Consider the following 22,034-nt stretch of genomic DNA (forward strand, 5'->3'; position numbering starts at 1 on the left):
GAATGTGTATTTTCCAAATATATATGGTCTTGGGGGGTAAACCAATTCTTCTGTGTTTTTACCCCACAAAAAATGCAGTAAATGTGTTGATTTTTCAGTAGCTGAAGTAAAGTTCTGGACAATTTGGATGTGCTAACTTCATATTGGGGTCTCTTAATGCCAGGTCATTTGGTAAACCTATGCACAGTGATCATCAAACTGTTCAGTGGTCCCCTGGCAATCATATTCAGTGTGCTTTATCTTGGTATCTAATATAGTGTGGGGTATGAAGAGCAGCAAAATAAAACCTTTGAAGTGATTTTTCAGAATTTTGATACATTTTTATAAAAACCACAACGTTCAGACAAGCTTTGATGTTTGGTAGTTAGGAGTAGAGAGACATACTTACCAATTTTGGAATCAGCAGAATGTCTACCTTTCAAAAATATATGGGTGTCTGGGGTAAACCTAATGTTTCAGAATTGTGTGGCCTTGGAATCTAAAGTATGCAGTTTTCTGCCTTCTGCTTTAAAAATTCAGTAATATCCTGCTTTACAGAAGTCCTAAATCAGCCTAAAACTATAGATATCCGGTGTCACAAAAAGTTCCATCCACCAGGTATAATAAGTGGGCAAAAATAAAAAAATACCAATACTCCCAGGCTATTCCAAAGAGGCCTACACCTCTGCCAGAAGCACAACTCAAAACCAGCCTGAATGCACCCAGGTCTTCTGACCCCACGGATGGGGCTTCACTGGATCTCCCTGAGTTATCCCAAAACTTTAGAAAGCGCAACAGCGCTTGGGTAGCATGTGACTACCTGGTGATTAATATGTCCACTCACTTATACCCCAAATCCTATGTCTGGGCCTACTGAGCTCCTATAAACCTGTAGGTCTCAGAGGTACCAGACAGCCAGGGCCCCACTACAAACCAACAGTGTAAGTGCCAAAAAGGATAAAATCATAGGTACTTTTCATCAGCCAAGCTAGCTGAGTTATTAATTGGAATTTAATAGAAAAAGTTCACAGCACACAATATTTACAAATAGCAATATATACATAATACACATACAGTACAGTAAATGAAATGTGAAAAATGTTCAAAAAACTACCACTTACATCCCTATTGTAAGAAGCTGTAAAAGGCCTCCGAGGAACTAGAGGTTTACCTTAATCCTGGTTTTGGAGATCCAGGGAGTCCTTGCACAACTTTTTGACTGGGTTGCTTCCTCTGCATAGACTAACTTGGTCGAGGCTGCGCAAGGGTTTTCCCAAAAGCAGGGGCACATTCCCAGGGATTATTGACAAATCCCTGAGCTACTATTAGGACAGTTTGGCACATCAGCCAATCACCTTCAACTGCCTGAAGTTGTGCCAACACCCATACCGTCCTCAGAGAACAAAGGAAAAATGGCTCCCTGGTGGATATACATAAACACCCTCTGGGGGAATGGAGGGAGAGTGGGACACAGGGAGAGACAGGAGTCTGCTTGCAGCAAAGGACCAGGAGGTAATAAACCTGCACAGAGCCTGCAATGTCTAACCCCCCTTAAAACACACATAAAAGAAATATAAATTGTCACATCCGGTATTGGCATGTTCAAGAGACAATAGTTGGCATTTCGTCATTTTTTCAATTCGAACTTCGACCCTTGATATATATGCCTCATAGTCTTTGCATTTGATAGTACAGCATGCAATCAAAATATGTAGTTTTTATATGTTCTAGTTGCCAACAGGAAGACAGGTGTATAGATAATTATTTTGAAATAAGTTTGTCTCTTTTTTATAAAGTTTTAAAACTTTTTAAAATGAGGAAAAAATACATTCTCAAACTACTACAAAGCTTCTTGCAATATAGCAAAAGCAAAAAGGTATGGTAGAGATGGAGTCAACTGGGCCCCTTATTAACTACAGATGGATATTTGTGGGGAACAGAGATGGGGGATGTAATTGATATAAATTTGCAAGCAAAATCCATAGCCTGCCTCCTTAGTCTAGAGGAAGAGAAGCTCATACACCTCACATTCCTGCTTGTAGACCATGGGGCTGATAACAGTTTTATTCCAAGAATTTTCCTTTATACTCCCATTATATTCTCAATCACTATGTTAACTAATATACAAGACTTGTTTAAAGCTGGATACTTATTAGTTGATGCATTTACTTCTCCAGAAGAGACAACACCAGCACCTACAGAAACAACAGGTAATAGGAAATATCCCATCACTGCTTAGTCAATACAATTTAACAGATTTTTTGTAGACTGTAAACATAATCTTTGTAATTGATAGTAGTGCTTCAATCAAAATATGCAGTTTTTATATGTCTTAGTCGCCAAAAGGAAGACAGGTATAAAAATGTTTGTCTCTTTTATTCTAAAGTTTTAAAATTTCTCAAACTCTTATAAAGCTTTTTGCAATACAGAAAGAAAATATAGTGCTAATTTTCTAATTTATAAATCATAAGAATTCATGTTTTGAAAGCATGATTGAGAACATACGGAAGAACACTAAGAAATATTGAGTCAATTCTCTTTCTGTATCTTGAAATTAAAATATATATTTTCAGAATTATAATCTTAAAAATCTTTTTTTGTTTCATTTCCTAAACTACACTTACATATACAGTACCATCAGGTAGGATTGTCTGTCAGCCCTTCTTTTTTCTTGCAATAGACCACATGATTTTTAATATGCATATATAACCAGTCATTTACATCGATTATGAAAAAAATATAGGGGTCAAGCACAAGGGTATGGTAGAGATAGTCAACTGGGCCCTTTATTGTATATTAACTACAGCTGGATATTAGTGGGGAACAGAGATGGGGAAGTAATTTAAATAAACTCAAAAGCAAAAACCACACTGCCTCACTACCACACTAGAGAAAAAGAAGCTCATACACCTCACGTTCCTGTATGTAGACCATGGGGCTCATGACCATTTTATTCCATAGAATTTCCTTTATACTCGCATTACATTCCCAATCACTATTTAAAATCATATACAAGACCTGTTGCAAACTGGAAACGTATTAGTGTATGCATTTACTTCTCTAGAAGAGACAACACCTGCTCCTACAGAAACAACAGATATAAGGAAATATCCCATCATTGCTTAGTCAATACAATTCAACAGATTGTTTATAGACTGTGCACATAGGGGTTATTTATCAAGGTCTGAATTTATCTGAGTATTTCTAAGTCGGAAATCCAAGTAATTTTGATTAATTAATTCTGAATAGACCTTTGTTTATTATGAAAAAAGCCAGAACAAATATGGTTGGGCAAACTTTGGAGCTTTCACACGAAAACTCTGAATTATTCATGGTTTCTGCGCAAAAAAACTCAGAAATCTATGGAAAAATCAGAGTTTTCAGAGTTTTTTTGCACAACCACAAACTCATTGGATATCAGTAAGGACATCATCGTAGACATCAGCAATATGTACAATATGTGTATATTGTAGTCAACTTAAGGAACATAGGTGTACAGTATAGATAATCATTTTAAAGATATTTCTCTTTGTTGTAATTAATTAAAGCTTGTAAAAATGAAGGGAAAAGAACATATTTCCAGACGTGTACAAAGCGTCTTGCAATATTGAATGAAAACATATTTATAATTCTCTATTTTGCAAATTGTAATAATAAAGGGTTATTTACTAAAATCCAAATTTATCTTACTTTTTTATTAAAAAAAACATGACCAACATCTAATACCCAGTTTGCCCTTATTTTTTATTATTAATTTTTACTATTATTTTTCCCAAATTGCTTGATTTTTTGGGACTTTTTAAAATGCCTTCATTTTTTGAATTTTTGCCTGATAAGCCCAAAAAGGTTTGATTTTTGGCTTATCCCAATGCACACCACAGAAACTTCATTGACATGTACACAAAATCAGCAGGTCTGAGATGGCAGAATGTCAGATTCAGGCTTCTTGATGCATCAGGCTGTAATAAATCTTGAAAAATAAAGTTTTGCCCCAAGAAGCCCAAACAGTGTTTAGTAAATAACCCCCTTAATGTTTTGCATCCTTGATTGCAATACACAGAATAACCCATATATAATGGCATGATCCTCCTTCGTTATCTTGAAATAAAACATGCATTTTAAGAATTATAATCATTCACTTGAATCCACAGTACCTCCATTTACTATTGTCTTTATATGCTTATACATATCTAAACAATTCATTTATTTGAACATGAAATAAGTATAGGAATCCAGCATAAGTGTATGGGGGATATAGACTCAAATGGTCCCATAATCGTCTATTACCTGCAGTAAGTTACCCTGGTGGTCCAGTGGCTTTCCCTAGTGGTCTAGTGGCTGGCGGGCATGCCCACCCCGCTTCCAGCGGGGACGCCCGCCACACGTATCCTCTTTCCTCCAGCACTGGTTTCCCCTTTGCCGCGTTTGCTGCGCACTTTCGGGTTTTATAAGTGCAGTTATACCGGCGTGATAACATCATTGCGCTGTGGCGCAAAATTCGAATTGTTTAAAAGGGGATTTATGTGTTTAGGACTTTGCCCGTTGTTAGGTTCTATTTGAATGTTCCTATGTTCTTTAATCTTTGTGATTCCAATTGAATCTCTGTATATTGACCCTATCCTGACCCATGCCTGCTGTGACTACTCTGTTCTCTCCAATCCTGACCAATTGCCTGTCCACTGACTATTCTTCACTCTCCAATTCTGATTCCGGCCTGTCTGACGTTTCTGTTCTGCTTGTGTTGGCCTGGCCTGCCTGTTCCATGCTGTGTTATATGGCATCTTCCATCCAGTATCCTTGGTGAGACGATTGATATAATGTAGCATGCAAAAAACACACTGCCTCCTCAGTCTAGAGGAACTGCTGCTTATACACATCCGGTCTTTGCTTCTAAACCATGGAGTTTTATTCATGTTTTCCCTTTATACTACCATTTTCTTTTCATTCACTGATTCTATAAACTGATATACAAGACTTGTACAAAGCTTAAAACTGATTAGTTGGTTTAGAATATACAGAACTCTTAAAATAATGTCATGATTCTTCATCTGCATCTTTAAACAAAATGTACATTTTAAGATCCTGAATAAAAAAATAAATATAGAATCAATTTCAAGCAAATTAGATTATTGTTAAAGATTCATTGTTTTAAAAACTCAAAATGGATTTTTAACTATATTATAAAGTTATTGCTATACACTCTATATTGCATTATAAACAACTAACATCAAGCTGCGCAGCTGTTTATTAACTTTTGCATGTTTTATTTATACAGAATTAGAAACTCTTGGACCTATAGAAACTTCAAAAACCACACATACAATCTAAATCATTACATCAAAATATATTTTATCCAGTGATATCAATTCAGCAATTTAATATATTAAGATAAACTTTTGGACAATTTTAAAGAAAATTATCACTGACATTGACATTTTAGTATTTCTGCACTTTGCAGAGCAATGGTCACTTTCTAACTGGTTGGGGTGTTTGTGATGTCAAAACATAGACAAAGGCTTACATTATTTATTAAACTGTGTAAAAAAAGAAATTTCAGAAAGAGCAGTATGGGGTAAAATCTGTTATCCTCTTAATAATGATCACCATCTATCAAATGTTTGTATCTTATTAGAAAGAATCCCTTGCAAATGTAAAAGTGTTTGTAAGGTTTGCAAGGTTTTTTTCCTCTAATAAACTCAAAATTCTATAATTTGCTTATTTATGAAAAAACCTGAATACAAAAGACTGAAATCAATACAATCAGGTTGAAAAACGTGAATAATAAAATTGAACAAGTGAGTTATTGGTGAAAAAATTCAAATACCTTGAATTGATTGAGTTTTTGAGTGCAACCCACAAAAAAACGCAGAAAATCATGAAGTTAGAATCCATTTTCAAATGGTTCTAGAGACATCTGCCTTTGACTTCTACATGACCTCAAAAAGTTTTAGCTGGAGTATTTTTAGAATTCAGGCCGTTTCAGGACATAATACATCTAAGAAATTCAAGTTTCTTTGTGAAACTACCCTTGAGAAACTCAAATTATTTTGGCAAAACACAACTCAACCTTTAATAAATAAAATAGGCAATCAAAATATGCAGTTTTTGTATGTTATACTTGCCAACAGGAAGACAGGTATAGTGATAATTATATTGAAATATGTTTGTCTCTTTTTTATAAAGTTTTAAAACTTTTCAAAACAAAGAAAAAGCTTTTTGCAATATAGAAAGAAAATATACTGCTAATTTTCTAATTTGTAAATTGTAAGAATTCATGTTTTGAAAGCATGATTGACAACATACAGAAGAAAACTAAGAAATATTGACACAATCCTCTTTCTGTATCTTGAAATTAAAAGAATTCATGTTTTGAAAGCATGATTGACAACATACAGTAGAACGATTATGCCTCTTTATAGGTCCCAAGTGATACCTCATCAGGAGTATGCAGAGCAGTTTTGGACTCCAGTCCTTAAGAGGGATATAAATGAGCTGGAGAGAGTGCAGAGAAGTGCAACTAAATTTGTTAGAGGGATGGAAGACTTAAATTATGAGGGTAGACTGTCAAGGTTGGGGTTTTTCTCTGGAAAAAAAAGCTCTTGCGAGAGTACATGATTACACTAAACAAGTACATTAGAGGACATTATAGACAAATAGCAGGGGACATTTATACCCATAAAGTGGATCACCGTACCAGAGATCACCCCTGTAGACTAGAAGAAAAGAACTTTCATTTGAAGCAACGTAGGGGGTTCTTCACAGTCAGGACAGTGAGGTTGTGGAATGCACTGCCGGGTGATGTTGTGATAGCTGATTCAGTTAATGCCTTTAAGAATGGCTAGGATGATTTTTTGGACTGACATAATATCAAAGGCTATTGTGATACTAAGCTCTATAGTTAGTATATATATGGGTATATATAATTTATGTAAAAGTAGGGAGAGGTGTGTGTTTGGATGCTGGGTTTTCATTTGGAGGGGTTGAACTTAATAGACTTTGTCTTTTTTCAACCCAATTTAACTATGTAACTATGTAACTATGTAACTATGTAACTAAGAAATATTGACACAATCCTCCTTCTGTACCTTGAAATTAAAAATGCATTTTAAGAATTATAATCATATTTTTGTTTATTTTCCTAAACTACACTTACATCTACAGTACCATCAGGTAGGATTGTCCTTTAGTCATGCAGTCTTGAGTACATGATTTTTAATATGCATATATTAGGAGTCAAGCACAAAGATATGGTAGAGAAAGAGTCAACTTGCCATTTTATTGTATATTAACTACAGCTGGATATTAGTGGGGAACAGAGATGGGGGAAGTAATTGAAATAAACTTATAAGCTAAAACCACACTGCCTCCATAGTCTAGAGAAAAAGAAATGCATACACATCATTTTCCTTTATACTTCCATTATATTCTCAAATACTATTTAAACTAATATACAAGAGTTGTTTAAAGCTGGAATATATTAGTTTATGAATTTACTTCTCCAGATGTGTCAACACCTGCACCCACAGAAACAACAGGTAATAGGAAATCTCCCATAACTGCTTAGTCGATACAATTCAACAGATTGTTTGTAGACTGTACAAATAGGGGCACATTTACCTAGGGTCGAATATCGAGGGTTAATTAACCCTCGATATTCAACCATCAAAGTAAAATATCGAAGTCGAAGGATTTTGCGTTATTCCTAGGATTTTAATCCTTCGATCAGGAAATTGTTAGGAAGCCTATGGGGACGTTCCCTACTAGGCTTCCTAACAATTTCCTGATCAAAGGAATATAATAAATTGATAAACAAGATACATTTTAAGAATTAAAAATCTTTTTTTTGTTTCATTTCCTATACTGCACTTACATCTACAGTACCATCAGGTAGGATTTTTCTTTATTCCTTTTTTCTTGCAATATACCACATTATTTTTAATATGCATATATAAGCTATCAATTAAATTCAAGATAAAAAATATAGGAGTCAAGCTAAATGGTATGGTAGAGATGGAATCAACTGGCCCCTTCATTGTATATTAAATACAGCTGGATATTATTGGAGAACAGAGATGGAGGGAGTAATTGAAATACATTTTCAAGCAAAAAGCAAACTGCCTCCAATGTCTAGAGAAAGAGAAACTCATAGGCATCACGTTCCTGCTAGTAGACCAAAGGGCTCATGATTGTTTTATTCTAAGAATTTTCCTTTATACTCATATTATATTCCCATTCAATATTTAAGCTAATATACAATAGTTGTTTAAAGCTGGGAACTTATTAGTTTATGAATTTACTTCTCCAGAAGAGTCAACACCTGCACCTACAGAAACAACAGGTAATAGGAAATCTCCCATCTCTGCTTAGTCGATAGAATTCAATAGACTGTTTGTAGACTGTACACATAGTCTTTGCATTTGATAGTAGAACAGGCAATCAAAATATACATTTTTTTATATGTTATACTTGCCAACAGGAACATAGGTGTATAGATAATTATTTTGAAATATATTTGTCTCTTTTTTATAAAGTTTTAAAACTTTGCAAAAAAAGAAAAAATATATTCTCAAACTACTTCAAAGCTTTTTGCAATATCGAAAGAAAATATACTGCTAATTTTCTAATTTGTAAATCGTAAGAATTCATGTTTTGAAAGCATGATTGACAACATACAGAAGAAAACTTAGAAATATTAACACAATCCTCTTTCTCTATCTTGAAATGAAAAGATACATTTTCATAATTATAGTCTTAACAATCTTTTTTTTTTTTTTTTTTCTTCTAAACTACACTTACATCTACAGTACCATCAGGTAGGATTGTCTTTGTTCTTTTTTTCTTGCAATAGACGACATGATTTTTAATATGAATATATAAGCTATCCATTAAATGAAACACAAAAAAATATAGGAGTCAAGCTAAACGGTAAGGTAGAGATGGAGTCAACTGGCCCCTTTATTGTATATTCACTACAGGTGGATATATTTAGGGTAGTGAGATGGAGGGAGTAATTGATACAAATTTACAAGCAAAAACCAATCTGCCTCCATTGTCTATAGAAAGAGGAGCTCATACACCTTACATTTCTGCTTGTACATCATGGGGCTTGTGACAGTTTTATTCCAAGAATTTTCCTTTATTCTCCCATAACATTCTCAATCACTATTTAAACTGATATACAAGACTTGTTTAAAGCTGGAAACTTATTAGTTCATTCATTTACTTTTATAGAAGAGTCAACACCTGCACCTACAGAAATAACAGGTAATAGAAAATATCCCATCACTTCTTAGTCAATACAATTCAACAGATTGTTTGTAGACTTTACATATAGGGGGTTATTTATCAAGGTCTGAACTTATCTCAATATCTCAATATTGTCTGCTACAAACTCCGATCTAAGCCGCTCTTGTTGTTAACGCTTATTTATTATTACATTTTCCCGAAAATTTGCTTTGAGGTAAAAACTCAGATTTTTGCGTTTTTTTCCAAGGTATCCCCCGATTTTCAAGATTTTTTCACGAGTTCTCACCCGAAACCTCCTATTTTTTCCCAAAACCTCAGAAAACATTGGAGTTTTTATGAGACCCAGCATACATCGATAAAATCATTGGGACTTCTCCCATTGACTTATATACAACCTCGACAGGTCTGAGATGCCGGAATTTCAGATTCTTCGTTTTCCAGCCTCAGGTTAAATAAATTCAGATAAATTTGTGATTTTTGAAAAGCCAGATTTTGTAAAAACACACATTTTTTGTGATTTTTTTCATTTGGGTTTTAGTAAATAACCCCCATTTGATAGTAAAGCATACAATCAAAATATGCAGTTTTTATATGTTCTAGTCAACAGGTATATAGATAATTATTTTGAAAGATGTTTGTCTCTTTTTTTCTAAAGTTTTAAAACTTTGCAAAATGAAGAAAAACCATTCTAAAACTACTACAAAGCTTTTTGCAATACAGAAAAAAATGGACTGCTAATTTTCTAATTTGTAAATCATAAGAATTCCTGTTTTGAAAGCATGATTTACAACATACAGAAGAACACTAAGAAATATTGATACAATCCTCCTTCTGTACCTTCAAATTAAAGATACATTTTAAGAATTATAATCTTAAAAATCTTTTTTTGTTTCATTTCCTATACTGCACTTACATCTACAGTACCATCAGGTAGGATTTTTCTTTATTTCTTTTTTCTTGCAATATACCACATGATTTTTAATATGCTTATATAAGCTATCCGTTAAATTAAAGATAAAAAATATAGGAGTCAAGCTAAACGGTATGGTAGAAATGGAGTCAATTGGCCCTTTCATTGTATATTAAATACAGCTGGATATTATTGGAGAACAGAGATGTAGGGAGTAATTGAAATACATTTTTAAGCAAAAAGCAAATTGCATCCAATGTCTAGAGAAAGAAACTCATACGTATCATATTCCTGCTAGTAGACCAAAGGGCTCATGATTGTTTTATTCTAAGAATTTTCCTTTATACTCCTATTACATTCCCAATCACTATTTAAGCTAATATACAAGAGTTGTTTAAAGCTTGAAACTTATTCGTTTATGAATTTACTTTTCCAGAAGAGTCAACACCTGCACCTACAGAAACAACAGGTAATAGGAAATCTCCCATCTCTGCTTAGTCGATACAATTCAACAGATTGTTTGTAGACTGTACACATAGTTTTTTCATTTGATAGTAGAGCATGCAATCAAAATATGCAGTTTTTATATGTTGTATTTGCCAAAAGGAAGACGGGTGTTCAAATAATTATTTTGAAAAATGTTTTTCTCTTTTTTATCAAGTTTTAAAACTGTGCAAACTGAAGAAAAAATACATTCTCAAACGACTACAAAGCTTTTTGTATTATCGAAAGAGGAATACTGCTAATTTTCTAATTTGTAATCGTAAGAATTCATGTTTTGAAAGCATGATTGACAACAAACAGAAGAAAACTAAAACATATTGATACAATTCTTTTTCTGTATATTGAAATTGAAAAGGTACATTTTCAGAATTATCATTTTAAAAATCTTTGTGTTTCTTTTCCTAAACTACACTTAAATCTATAGTACCATCAGGTAGGATTGTCCTTTATTCCTTTTTTTTAACAGGTGTTCTTTTTATTGAATTTTCAAAAAAAGGGGGGGATACAGAAAGGAAGGGAATGGGGAACAGATAAAATAAAGCAATAAAATAAAATAGTATTACAGCAGCAGTCGTAACTTCACATTCTGAACACAGTCAAAGCACAGCAATATATGTACCACACATTTATGGCAAAGTTAACATATGTGTCTCCATCCAGACACCCCATATCCTATCAAACTTGTCAGGTTGCCCTCTGGCCTCATAGGTCAACTTTATTAGAGGCAGCATCTTATTAACATAGGCAAACCAGATCGCTTTCTTGGGAGGAGCAGGGGCAGTATAATTACCTTTTTAGCATAAAATAGCAATGTCCTCACCAGAACCCTGGTGTTATTGGCTGGTATCATATCATCTAACAGACCCAGGAGGCATATTTCTGGTTTCTTTAGAGGGGGTAACTGCAATGTATCAACAATATAGCCTACTACCTTAGCCCAGTATCTAGCTATAATAGGGCACGTCCATATCATATGCCAGAGAGAGCCATCATTATCTCCACACCTTTTACACAATGGAAGGGGTATTTTCCCCATTTGATGAAGTCTATTAGGGGTCAAGTATATCCTCATTAAAAATTTGTACTTAATAAGTCTGTCCCTGGTGCTTATAAGGAACTGGTAAAGCCTATCCGTTACTTCCTCCCAGTGCTCTTCAGTCAAACTTGGGATATCAGCCCGCCACTGACTGAAAAGGGAGCGGAACGGGGGGGATTTGGAGGATTGCAGACAGGCATAGAGCCGGGAAACCATTTTAACTGGGTCCTCCTTCCTCAGTTGGACCAGAAGGGGAGAATCCCCCAATACCAACTCCCCAGACCCGAATTGTGCCCTAAACATGTGTCTTAGCTGCAAATAACGGTACATAGGAAGGTCTGGAAGGCCCACCTGATCTCTCAACGGAACCATATCCATGAACCTCCCATTACTCACAATGTCCCCCAGGTATTTGACATTGCTCTGGGCCCAGAACCACATGGCCTCAGATGGAAGGAAGTGCTGGAGGTGTGAATTCCTCCAGAGAGAGGCAGCCTTGGGGACAGGATAGGGGATGGCGTTTTGAACGTTCTCAGAGCAACTAACCAAGCCGCATGAGGGGCTCATTTATTCCATATTTCTTGCAATAGACCACATGATTTTCAATATGCATATATAACCAATCCATTACATTGATTATGAAAAAATATAGGAGTCATGCACAAGGGTATGGTAGAGAGGAAGTCAACTGGCCCTTTTATTATATATTAACTATAGCTGGATATTATTGGGGAACAGAGATGGGGGAAGTAATTGATATAAATATGCAAGCAAAAATCAAACTGCCTCAATTGTCTAGAGAAGCTCATACTCCTTACATTACTGCTTGTAGACCATGGTGCTCATGACGGCTTTATTCCAAGAATTTTCCTTTATTCTCCATTACATTCTCAATCTCTATTTAAACAAAGATACAAGACTTGTTTAAAACTGGAAACTAATTAGTTTATTAATTTACGTCTCCAGGAGAGTCAACACCTGCACCTTCAGAAACAACAGGTAATAGTAAATATCCCATCACTGCTTAGTCAATACAATTCAACAGATTGTTTGTAGACTGTACACATCGTTTTTGCATTTGATAGTTGAGCATTCAATCAAAATATGCCATTTTTATATGTTGTACTTGCCAACAGGAAGACAGGTGTGTAGATAATTATTTTGAAAAATGTTTTTCTTTTTTTTATCAAGTTTTAAAACTGTACAAAATGAGGAAAAAATACATTCTCAAACGACTACAAAGCTTTTTGCAATATCGAAAGAAAAATACTGCTAATTTTTTAATTTGTAATCGTAAGAATTCATGTTCTGAAAGCATGATTGACAATAAACAGAAGAAAACTAAAACATATTGATACAATTCTTTTTCTGTATATTGAAATTGAAAAGGTATATTTTCAGAATTATCATCTTAAAAATCTTTTTTTTCTTTTTCCTAAACTACACTTAAATCTACAGTACCATCAGTTAGGATTGTCCTTTATTCCTTTTTTCTTGCAATAGACCACATGATTTTCAATATGCATATATAACCAATCCATTACATTGATTATGAAAAAATATAGGAGTCATGCACAAGGGTATGGTAGAGAGAAAGTCAACTGGCCCTTTTATTATATATTAACTATAGCTGGATATTATTGGGGAACAGAGATGGGGGAAGTAATTGATATAAATATGCAAGCAAAAATCAAACTGCCTCAGTTGTCTAGAGAAAGAGAAGCTCATACCCCTTACATTACTGCTTGTAGACCATGGGGCTCATGACAGTTTTATTCCAAGAATGTTCCTTTATTCTCCATTACATTCTCAATCCCTATTTAAACAAAGATACAAGACTTGTTTAAAACTGGAAACTAATTAGTTTATTAATTTACGTCTCCAGGAGAGTCAACACCTGCACCTTCAGAAACAACAGGTAATAGTAAATATCCCATCACTGCTTAGTCAATACAATTCAACAGATTGTTTGTAGACTGTACACATAGTTTTTGCATTTGATAGTAGAACATGCAATCAAAATATGCAGTTTTTATATGTTGTATTTGCCAAAAGGAAGACAGGTGTTGAAATAATTATTTTGAAAAGCATGATTGACAACAAACAGAAGAAAACTGAAACATATTGATGCAATTCTTTTTCTGTATTTTGAAATTGAAAAGGTACATTTTCAGAATTATCATCTTAAAAATCTTTGTGTTTCTTTTCCTAAACTACACTTAAATCTACAGTACCATCAGGTAGGATTGTCCTTTCTTCCTTTTTTTCTTGCAATAGACTACATGATTTTCAATATGCATATATAACCAATCCATTACATTGATTATGAAAAAATTATAGGAGTCAAGCACAAGGGTATGATAGAGAGGAAGTCAACTGGCCCTTTTATTATATAATAACTACAGCTGGATATTATTGGGGAACAAAGATGGGGGAAGTAATTGATATAAATTTGCAAGCAAAAATCAAACGTCCTCCATTGTCTAGAGAAACGAAAGCTCATACACCTTACATTCCTGCTTGTTGACCAGGGGCTCATCACAGTTTAATTCCAATAATTTCCCTGTATTCTCCATTGTATTCTCAAATACTATTTAAACTAATATACAAGACGTGTTGAAAGCTGGAAACGTATTTGTTTATTAATTTACGTCTCCAGGAGAGTCAACACCTGCACCTTCAGAAACAACAGGTAATAGGAAATATCCCATCACTGCTTAGTCGATTCAATTCAACAGATTGTTTGTAGACTGTACACATAGTTTTTTCATTTGATAGTAGAGCATGCAATCAATAATGAAGTTTTTATATGTTGTATTTGCCAAAAGGAATACAGGTGTTGAAATAATTATTTTGAAAAATGTTTTTCTCCTTTTTATTAAGTTTTAAAACTGTCAAAATGAGGAAACATACATTCTCAAACGACTACAAAGCTTTTTGTATTATCGATAGAAAAATACTGCTAATTTTCTAATTTGTAATCGTAAGAATTCATGTTTTGAAAGCATGATTGACAACAAACAGAAGAAAACTAAAACATTGATACAATTCTTTTTCTGTATATTGAAATTGAAAAGGTACATCTTCAGAATTATCATCTTAAAAATCTTTGTGTTTCTTTTCCTAAACTACACTTAAATCTACAGTACCATCACGTAGGATTGGCCTTTATTCCTTTTTTCTTGCAATAGACCACATGATTTTCACTATGCATATATAACCAATCCATTACATTGATTATGAAAAAATATAGGAGTCATGCACAAGGGTATGGTAGAGAGGAAGTCAACTGGCCCTTTTATTATATATTAACTATAGCTGGATATTATTGGGGAACAGAGATGGGGGAAGTAATTGATATAAATATGCAAGCAAAAATCAAACTGCCTCAATTGTCTAGAGAAAAAGAAGCTCATACTCCTTACATTACTGCTTGTAGACCATGGTGCTCATGACGGTTTTATTCCAAGAATTTTCCTTTATTCTCCATTACATTCTCAATCTCTATTTAAACAAACATACAAGACTTGTTTAAAACTGGAAACTTATTTGTTTATTAATGTACTTCTCCAGGAGAGTCAACACCTGCACCTTCAGAAACAACAGGTAATAGGAAATCTCCCATCACTGCTTAGTCGATACAATTCAACAGATTGTTTGTAGACTGTACACATCATTTTTGCATTTGATAGTTGAGCATTCAATCAAAATATGCCATTTTTATATGTTGTACTTGCCAACAGGAAGACAGGTGTGTAGATAATTATTTTGAAAAATGTTTTTCTTTTTTTTATCAAGTTTTAAATCTGTGCAGAATGAGGAAAAAATACATTCTCAAACGACTACAAAGCTTTTTGCAATATCGAAAGAAAAATACTGCTAATTTTCTAATTTGTAATCGTAAGAATTCATGTTTTGAAAGCATGATTGACAATAAACAGAAGAAAACTAAAACATATTGATACAATTCTTTTTCTGTATATTGAAATTGAAAAGGTACATTTTCAGAATTATCATCTTAAAAATCTTTTTTTTTTCTTTTTCCTAAACTACACTTAAATCTACAGTACCATCAGGTAGGATTGTCCTTTATTCCTTTTTTCTTGCAATAGACCACATGATTTTCAAATATGCATATATAACCAATCCATTACATTGATTATGAAAAAATATAGGAGTCATGCACAAGGGTATGGTAGAGAGAAAGTCAACTGGCCCTTTTATTATATATTAACTATAGCTGGATATTATTGGGGAACAGAGATGGGGGAAGTAATTGATATAAATATGCAAGCAAAAATCAAACTGCCTCAGTTGTCTAGAGAAAGAGAAGCTCATACCCCTTACATAACTACTTGTAGACCAGGGGGCTCATGACGGTTTTATTCCAAGAATTTTCCTTTATTCTCCATTACATTCTCAATCCCTATTTAAACAAAGATACAAGACTTGTTCAAAACTGGAAACTCATTCGTTTATTAATTTACGTCTCCAGGAGAGTCAACACCTGCACCTTCAGAAACAACAGGTAATAGGAAATATCCCATCACTGCTTAGTCGATACAATTCAACAGATTGTTTGTAGACTGTACACATAGTTTTTGCATTTGATAGTAGAGTATGCAATCAAATAATGCAGTTGTTATATGTTGTATTTGCCAAAAGGAAGACAGGTGTTGAAATAATTATTTTGAAAAATGTTTTTCTCCTTTTTATTAAGTTTTAAAACTGTGCAAAATGAGGAAAAAATACATTCTCAAACGACTACAAAGCTTTTTGTATTATCGAAAGAAAAATACTGCTAATTTTCTAATTTGTAATCGTAAGAATTCATGTTTTGAAAACATGATTGACAACATACAGAAGAACATTAAGAAATATTGACACAATCCTCCTTCTGTACCTTGAGATTAAAGATACATTTTAAGAATTATAATCGTGCAAATCTTTTTTGTTTCTTTTCCTATACTACACTTACATCTACAGTACCATCAGGTAGGATTTTTCTTTATTCCTTTTTTCTTGCAATACACCACATGACTTTTTAATAAGAATATATAAGCTATCCATTAAATTGAAGATAAAAAATATAGGAGTCCAGCTAAACAGAATGGTAGAGATGGAGTCAACTGGCCCCTTCATTGTATATTAACTACAGCTGGATATTAATGGGGAACAGAGATGGAGGGAGTAATTGAAATACATTTTCAAGCAAAAAGCAAACTGCCTCCAATGTCTAGAGAAAGAGAAACTCATATGCATCACATTCCTGCTAGTAGACCAAGGGGCTCATGCCAGTTTTATTCCAAGAATTTTCCTTTATACTTCTATTACATTCATTCAATCACCATTTAAAATAATATACAAGAGTTGTTTAAAGCTGGAAACTTATTAGTTTATGAATTTACTTCTCCAGAAGAGTCAACACCTGCACCTACAGAAACAACAGGTAATAAGAAATCTCTCATCACTGCTTAGTCGATAAAATTCAACATATTGTTTCTAGACTATAAAGTCTTTGAATTTGATAGTAGAGCATGAAATCAAAATATGCAGTTTTTATATGTTCTACTTGCCAACAGGAATACAGGTGTATAGATAATTGTTTTGAAATATGCTTTTCTTTTTTATAAAGTTTAAAAACTTTTCAAAATTAGGAAAAAATACATTCTCAAACTACTACAAAGCTTTTTGCAATATATATAAGAAAATGTACTGATAATTTTCTAAATTGTAAATCATAAGAATTCATGTTTTGAAAGCACGATTGACAACATACAGAAGAAAACAAAGAAATATTGACACAATCCTCTTTCGGTATCTTGAAGTTTAAACATACATTTTCAGAATTATACTCTTAAAAATCTTTTTCTTTTCCTAAACTGCACTTAAATCTACAGTACCATCAGGTAGGATTGTCCTTTATTCCTTTTTTCTTGCAATACACCACATGATTTTCAATATCCATATATAACCAATCCATTACATTGAATGGTAGAGATGGATTAAACTGGACCATTTTTTGTATATTAACTACAGCTGGATATTATAAGGGGACAGAGATGGGGGAAGTAATTGATATAAACCTGCAAGCAAAAACCAAACTGCCTCCATAGTCTAGAGGAAGAGCAGCTGATACACCTCATGTTCTTGCTTGTAAACCATGGGGGTCATGAGTTTTATTCCAAGTATTTTCCTTTACACTGCTATTACATTCGAAATCACTGTTTAAACTAATATACAAGACATGTTTAAAGCTGTAAACGTATTAGTTTTTGAATTCATTTCTCCATACGAGTCAACACCTGCACCTACAGAAACAACAGGTGATGGAAAATATCCAATTTCTGCTTAGTCTCTACAAATCCTTTGTAGACTGTACACAAAACTTCAGGTATCATATCATAGCTAGACAGTGATTACAGATTTATCAACAGCTTCTTTTAATGAAGGAGTGTGGTAAAGCCCTCTGTTCTGCATAATTCCTTAATATTTTTGATTCAAAGCTATATTTGTTTGCATATTATATTTGTTATTATTATCTAATGTTGGTCAAATATAATATAACATTTTGTGTATGCTCTATTAACACAATTTTGTTTTGTTTTTTAGAAATTAAAAAGGGAGGTTGTGCTGATCCAGGGATACCAATGTATGGCAAACGGAACGGTAGCAGTTTTCTTCATGGAGATGTGCTGACCTTTGAATGCCAGGCATCTTTTGAACTTATGGGAGAAAAAACTATCATTTGCCAACAAAATAATCAGTGGTCTGGAAATACACCAAGCTGTGTTTGTAAGTATTCTATACCAGAATAAACATTGTTGAACAATTGCCTTCTGTAACAATAAAAAATTAATAAAGAATAAAACATGCTTTTCTTAGAAAGAAGGATACCTGAGTTTGAATCTTTATTTGATATAAACTTGCAAGCAAAACAACACCTGCTCTTAAAGAAACATCAGAAGTGACAAATAAGAGGAAATATCCCATCACTGCTTAGTCAATACAATTCAACAGACTACACTGTACACATAGTCTTTGCATTTGACAACAGAGCAAGCAAACAAAATATGCCATTTTTATATGTTCTATTCACCAAAAGGAAGACAGGTTTATAGATAATTATTAAAGGATGTTTGTCCCTTTTTTAATAAAGTTTCAAAGCTTTTCAAAATGATAGAAAAACACATTTTCAAAGCTTTTTGCAATATAGAAAGAATATCTACTCATAATTTTCTCTTTTGAAAATTGTGTTTTGTGTTATGTTTTTCAACCATGATTGACAATACACAGAAGTTAACTAAGAAATAATGGCATGACCCTCCTTCTGTATCTTGAAATTAAAAATACATTTTAAGAATTATAATCATAAAAATCTTATTTTGTTTCTTTTCCTAAACAACACTTAAATCTACAGTACCATCAGGTAAGATTTTCCTTTTTTCTTTTTTTCTTGCAATAGAACACATGATTTTTAATATGCATGTATAAATAATCCATTACATTGTGTATAAAAAAAATATTGGAGTCAAGCACATGGCTACGTTAGAGATAAAGTCAACTGACCCCTTTATTGTATATTTACTGAAGCTGATGTTTACAGAGAACAGAGACAAGGAAGTCATTGATATGATCCTCAGTCTAAAGGAAACACAGATCATACACCTCACATTCCTGCTTCTAGACCATAGGGCTCATGAAGTTTTATCCCAAGATTTTTCCCTTATACTCCCATTACATTCTTATTCAATATATAACTAATATACAAGACTTGTGCAAAGCTGGAAACTTATTCATTTATAAATTTACTTCTCCAGGGGAGACAACACCCGCACCTACAGAAACAACAGGTAATAGGAAATATCGCATCACTGATCAGTTAATACAATTCAATAATTTATTTGTTGACTGTACATTTAGTCTTTGCATTTGATAACAAAGCATGCAATCAAAATATGCAATTTTTATATGTTGTAGTCGCTGAAGGAAGACAGGTGTATAGATAATTATTTTGAAGGATGTTTGTCTCTTTTTTTCTAAAGTTTTAAATCCTTTCAAAATGAGGGAAAAATACATTCTCAAAGCTTTTGATATATAGAAAGAATATTTACTAATAATTTTCTCTTTTGATAATTGTATTTTGTGTTATGTTTTTCAACCATGATTGACAATACACAGAAGTAAACTAAGAAATAATGGCATGACCCTCCTTCTGTATCTTGAAATTAAAAATACATTTTAAGAATTATAATCATAAAAATCTTATTTTGTTTCTTTTTCTAAACAACACTTAAATCTACAGTACCATTAAGTAGGATTGTTCTTTACTCCTTTTTCTTACAATAGAGCACATGATTTTATCATTTTATGCATGTTTAAACAATCCATTACATTGATTATAAAAAAATATAGAGTCAAGCACAAGGCTATGGCAGAGATAGTCAACTGGCTCCTTTATTGTATATTAACTGCAGCGGGATATTAGTGGGGAACAGAGACAATGGAAGTTATTGATATAAATTTGCAAGCAAAAACAACACTGCCTCCATTGTCTAGAGAAAAAGCAGCTCATATGCCTCACATTCCTGCTTGTAGACCATAGTGCTCATGACAGTTTTATTCCAAGAATTTTCCTTTATACTCCTATTATATTCTAAATCACTATTGAAACTAATATACAAAACATGTTTAAAGCTGGTAATTTATTAGTTTTTGAATTTACTTCACCAGTGTCAACAACTGCACCTAGAGAAACAACAGGTAATAGAAAATATCCTATCACTGCTTAGTCAATACAATAGACTTTTAATATGCACATATAACTAATCAATTACATTGATTATGAAAAAAATATAGGAGTCAAGCACAAGGGTATGGTAAAGATGGAGTCAACTGGCCCCTTTATTGTATATTAACTATTGCTGGATATTAGTGGGGAACAGAGATGGGGACGTAAATGAAATACACTTACAAACAAAAACCACACTGACTCATTACCATACTAGAGGATGAGAAGCTCATACTACTCACATTCCTCTATGTAGACCATGGGACTCATGATCATTTTATTCCATGGAATTTTCCTTTATACTCCCATTACATTCTCAATCACTGTTTAAAATAATATACATGACTTGTTCAAAGCTGGAATTGTATTAGTGTATGCATTTACTTCTCCAGAAGAGACAACACCTGCACCTTCAGAAACAACAGGTAATAGGAAATGTCCCATCATTGCTTAGTCAATACAATTCAACTCCGAAATCTATGGAAAAATCGTAGTTTTCTGAGTTTTTTGTGCAGAAACCACAAACTAATTGGATATTGGTACATACATCAGCAATATGTATAATACATCTTAAGAAACATATGTGTACAGTATAGATAATCATTTTAAAGATATTTCTCTTTGTTGTAATTAATTAAAGCTTGTAAAAATGAGGGGAAAAGAACATGTTACTAGACTTGTACAAATTTTACAATACTGAATGGAAATAATTCTCTATTTTGCAAATTGTAATAATAAAGGGTTATTTACTAAAATCCAAATTTATCTTACTTTTTTATTTAAAAAAGCCATGATCAAACTCTAATACCCAGTTTGCCCTTATTTATTATTTAATTAGTGCAGGTAAAAGCTTAAGCAGAAACTCAAAACGTACACTTTTTATGAGTTTTTTCCCAAATTGGTTGATTTTTTGGGACTTTTTAAAATACCTTCATTTTTTGAAATTTTGCCTGATCAGCCCAAAAAGGTTTTGATTTTCATGCTTATTCCAGAGCACACCACAGAAACAAAATGGATAGGGACCTCTGCCATTGACTTGTACATAAAATCAGCAGATCTGAGATAGCAGAATGTCAGATTCAGGCTTCTTGATGCATCAGGATTTAATAAATCTTGAAAAATTAAAGTTTTGCCCCAAAAAAGCCCAAACAGTGTTTAGTAAAAATCCCTTTAATGTTTTGCAACCTTGATTGCAACACACAGAAGAACACATAAATAATGGCATGGCCCTCCTTCTGTATCTTGAAATAAAACATATATTTTAAGAATTATAATCCTTCACTTGAATCCACAGTAACCACAGAAAAAGCAGAATAGACTAAAATCTGTTATCCCCTTAATGATGATCTAACACCATCTATTAAATGTTTGTATATTATTAGAAAGAATCCATTGCAAATGTAAAGTCTTTGAGGTTTTATCTACCTCTAATAAACTCACAACTCTAACATTTGCTTATTTATGAAAAACCTAAATATAAAAGACTCAAATCAATGCAATTAGGTTGAAAAACTTGAATAATAAAATTAAACAAGTGAGTTATTGGTGAAAAAACTCCAAAAAACACC

At 33.1% G+C, this 22,034-nt stretch overlaps 1 protein-coding gene across 50 annotated transcripts in view; it reads left to right on the top strand.

Annotated features, from left to right (window-relative positions):
* csmd1-a (CUB and Sushi multiple domains 1/integumentary mucin B.1) overlaps nucleotides 1-22,034 on the top strand; it is a 263,577-nt gene that overhangs the window by 160,801 nt on the left and 80,742 nt on the right. For 13 of the 50 annotated variants that reach the window (XM_041586464.1, XM_041586465.1, XM_041586466.1 and 10 more), the window contains 27 exons: nucleotides 2,157-2,189; nucleotides 2,612-2,620; nucleotides 7,482-7,514; nucleotides 7,858-7,866; nucleotides 8,285-8,317; nucleotides 8,784-8,792; nucleotides 9,211-9,243; nucleotides 10,147-10,155; nucleotides 10,572-10,604; nucleotides 11,064-11,072; nucleotides 12,642-12,674; nucleotides 13,134-13,142; nucleotides 13,561-13,593; nucleotides 13,907-13,915; nucleotides 14,335-14,367; nucleotides 15,249-15,281; nucleotides 15,743-15,751; nucleotides 16,171-16,203; nucleotides 16,662-16,670; nucleotides 17,092-17,124; nucleotides 17,576-17,585; nucleotides 17,970-18,001; nucleotides 18,288-18,470; nucleotides 19,084-19,104; nucleotides 19,496-19,528; nucleotides 20,409-20,438; nucleotides 20,859-20,891. In XM_041586464.1, coding sequence (XP_041442398.1) covers nucleotides 2,157-2,189; nucleotides 2,612-2,620; nucleotides 7,482-7,514; nucleotides 7,858-7,866; nucleotides 8,285-8,317; nucleotides 8,784-8,792; nucleotides 9,211-9,243; nucleotides 10,147-10,155; nucleotides 10,572-10,604; nucleotides 11,064-11,072; nucleotides 12,642-12,674; nucleotides 13,134-13,142; nucleotides 13,561-13,593; nucleotides 13,907-13,915; nucleotides 14,335-14,367; nucleotides 15,249-15,281; nucleotides 15,743-15,751; nucleotides 16,171-16,203; nucleotides 16,662-16,670; nucleotides 17,092-17,124; nucleotides 17,576-17,585; nucleotides 17,970-18,001; nucleotides 18,288-18,470; nucleotides 19,084-19,104; nucleotides 19,496-19,528; nucleotides 20,409-20,438; nucleotides 20,859-20,891 — 786 coding nt within the window. Of the gene's footprint in view, nucleotides 1-2,156; nucleotides 2,190-2,611; nucleotides 2,621-7,140; nucleotides 7,150-7,481; nucleotides 7,515-7,857; nucleotides 7,867-8,284; nucleotides 8,318-8,783; nucleotides 8,793-9,210; nucleotides 9,244-10,146; nucleotides 10,156-10,571; nucleotides 10,605-11,063; nucleotides 11,073-12,641; nucleotides 12,675-13,133; nucleotides 13,143-13,560; nucleotides 13,594-13,906; nucleotides 13,916-14,334; nucleotides 14,368-15,248; nucleotides 15,282-15,742; nucleotides 15,752-16,170; nucleotides 16,204-16,661; nucleotides 16,671-17,091; nucleotides 17,125-17,575; nucleotides 17,586-17,969; nucleotides 18,002-18,287; nucleotides 18,471-19,083; nucleotides 19,105-19,495; nucleotides 19,529-20,408; nucleotides 20,439-20,858; nucleotides 20,892-22,034 lie in introns of all 50 variants that reach the window. The other 37 variants (XM_041586482.1, XM_041586475.1, XM_041586487.1 and 34 more) reach the window with 37 other exon arrangements.

The sequence above is a fragment of the Xenopus laevis genome, chromosome 3L, assembly GCF_017654675.1.
Source record: "Xenopus laevis strain J_2021 chromosome 3L, Xenopus_laevis_v10.1, whole genome shotgun sequence".
In the NCBI taxonomy this organism is placed as follows: domain Eukaryota; kingdom Metazoa; phylum Chordata; class Amphibia; order Anura; family Pipidae; genus Xenopus; species Xenopus laevis.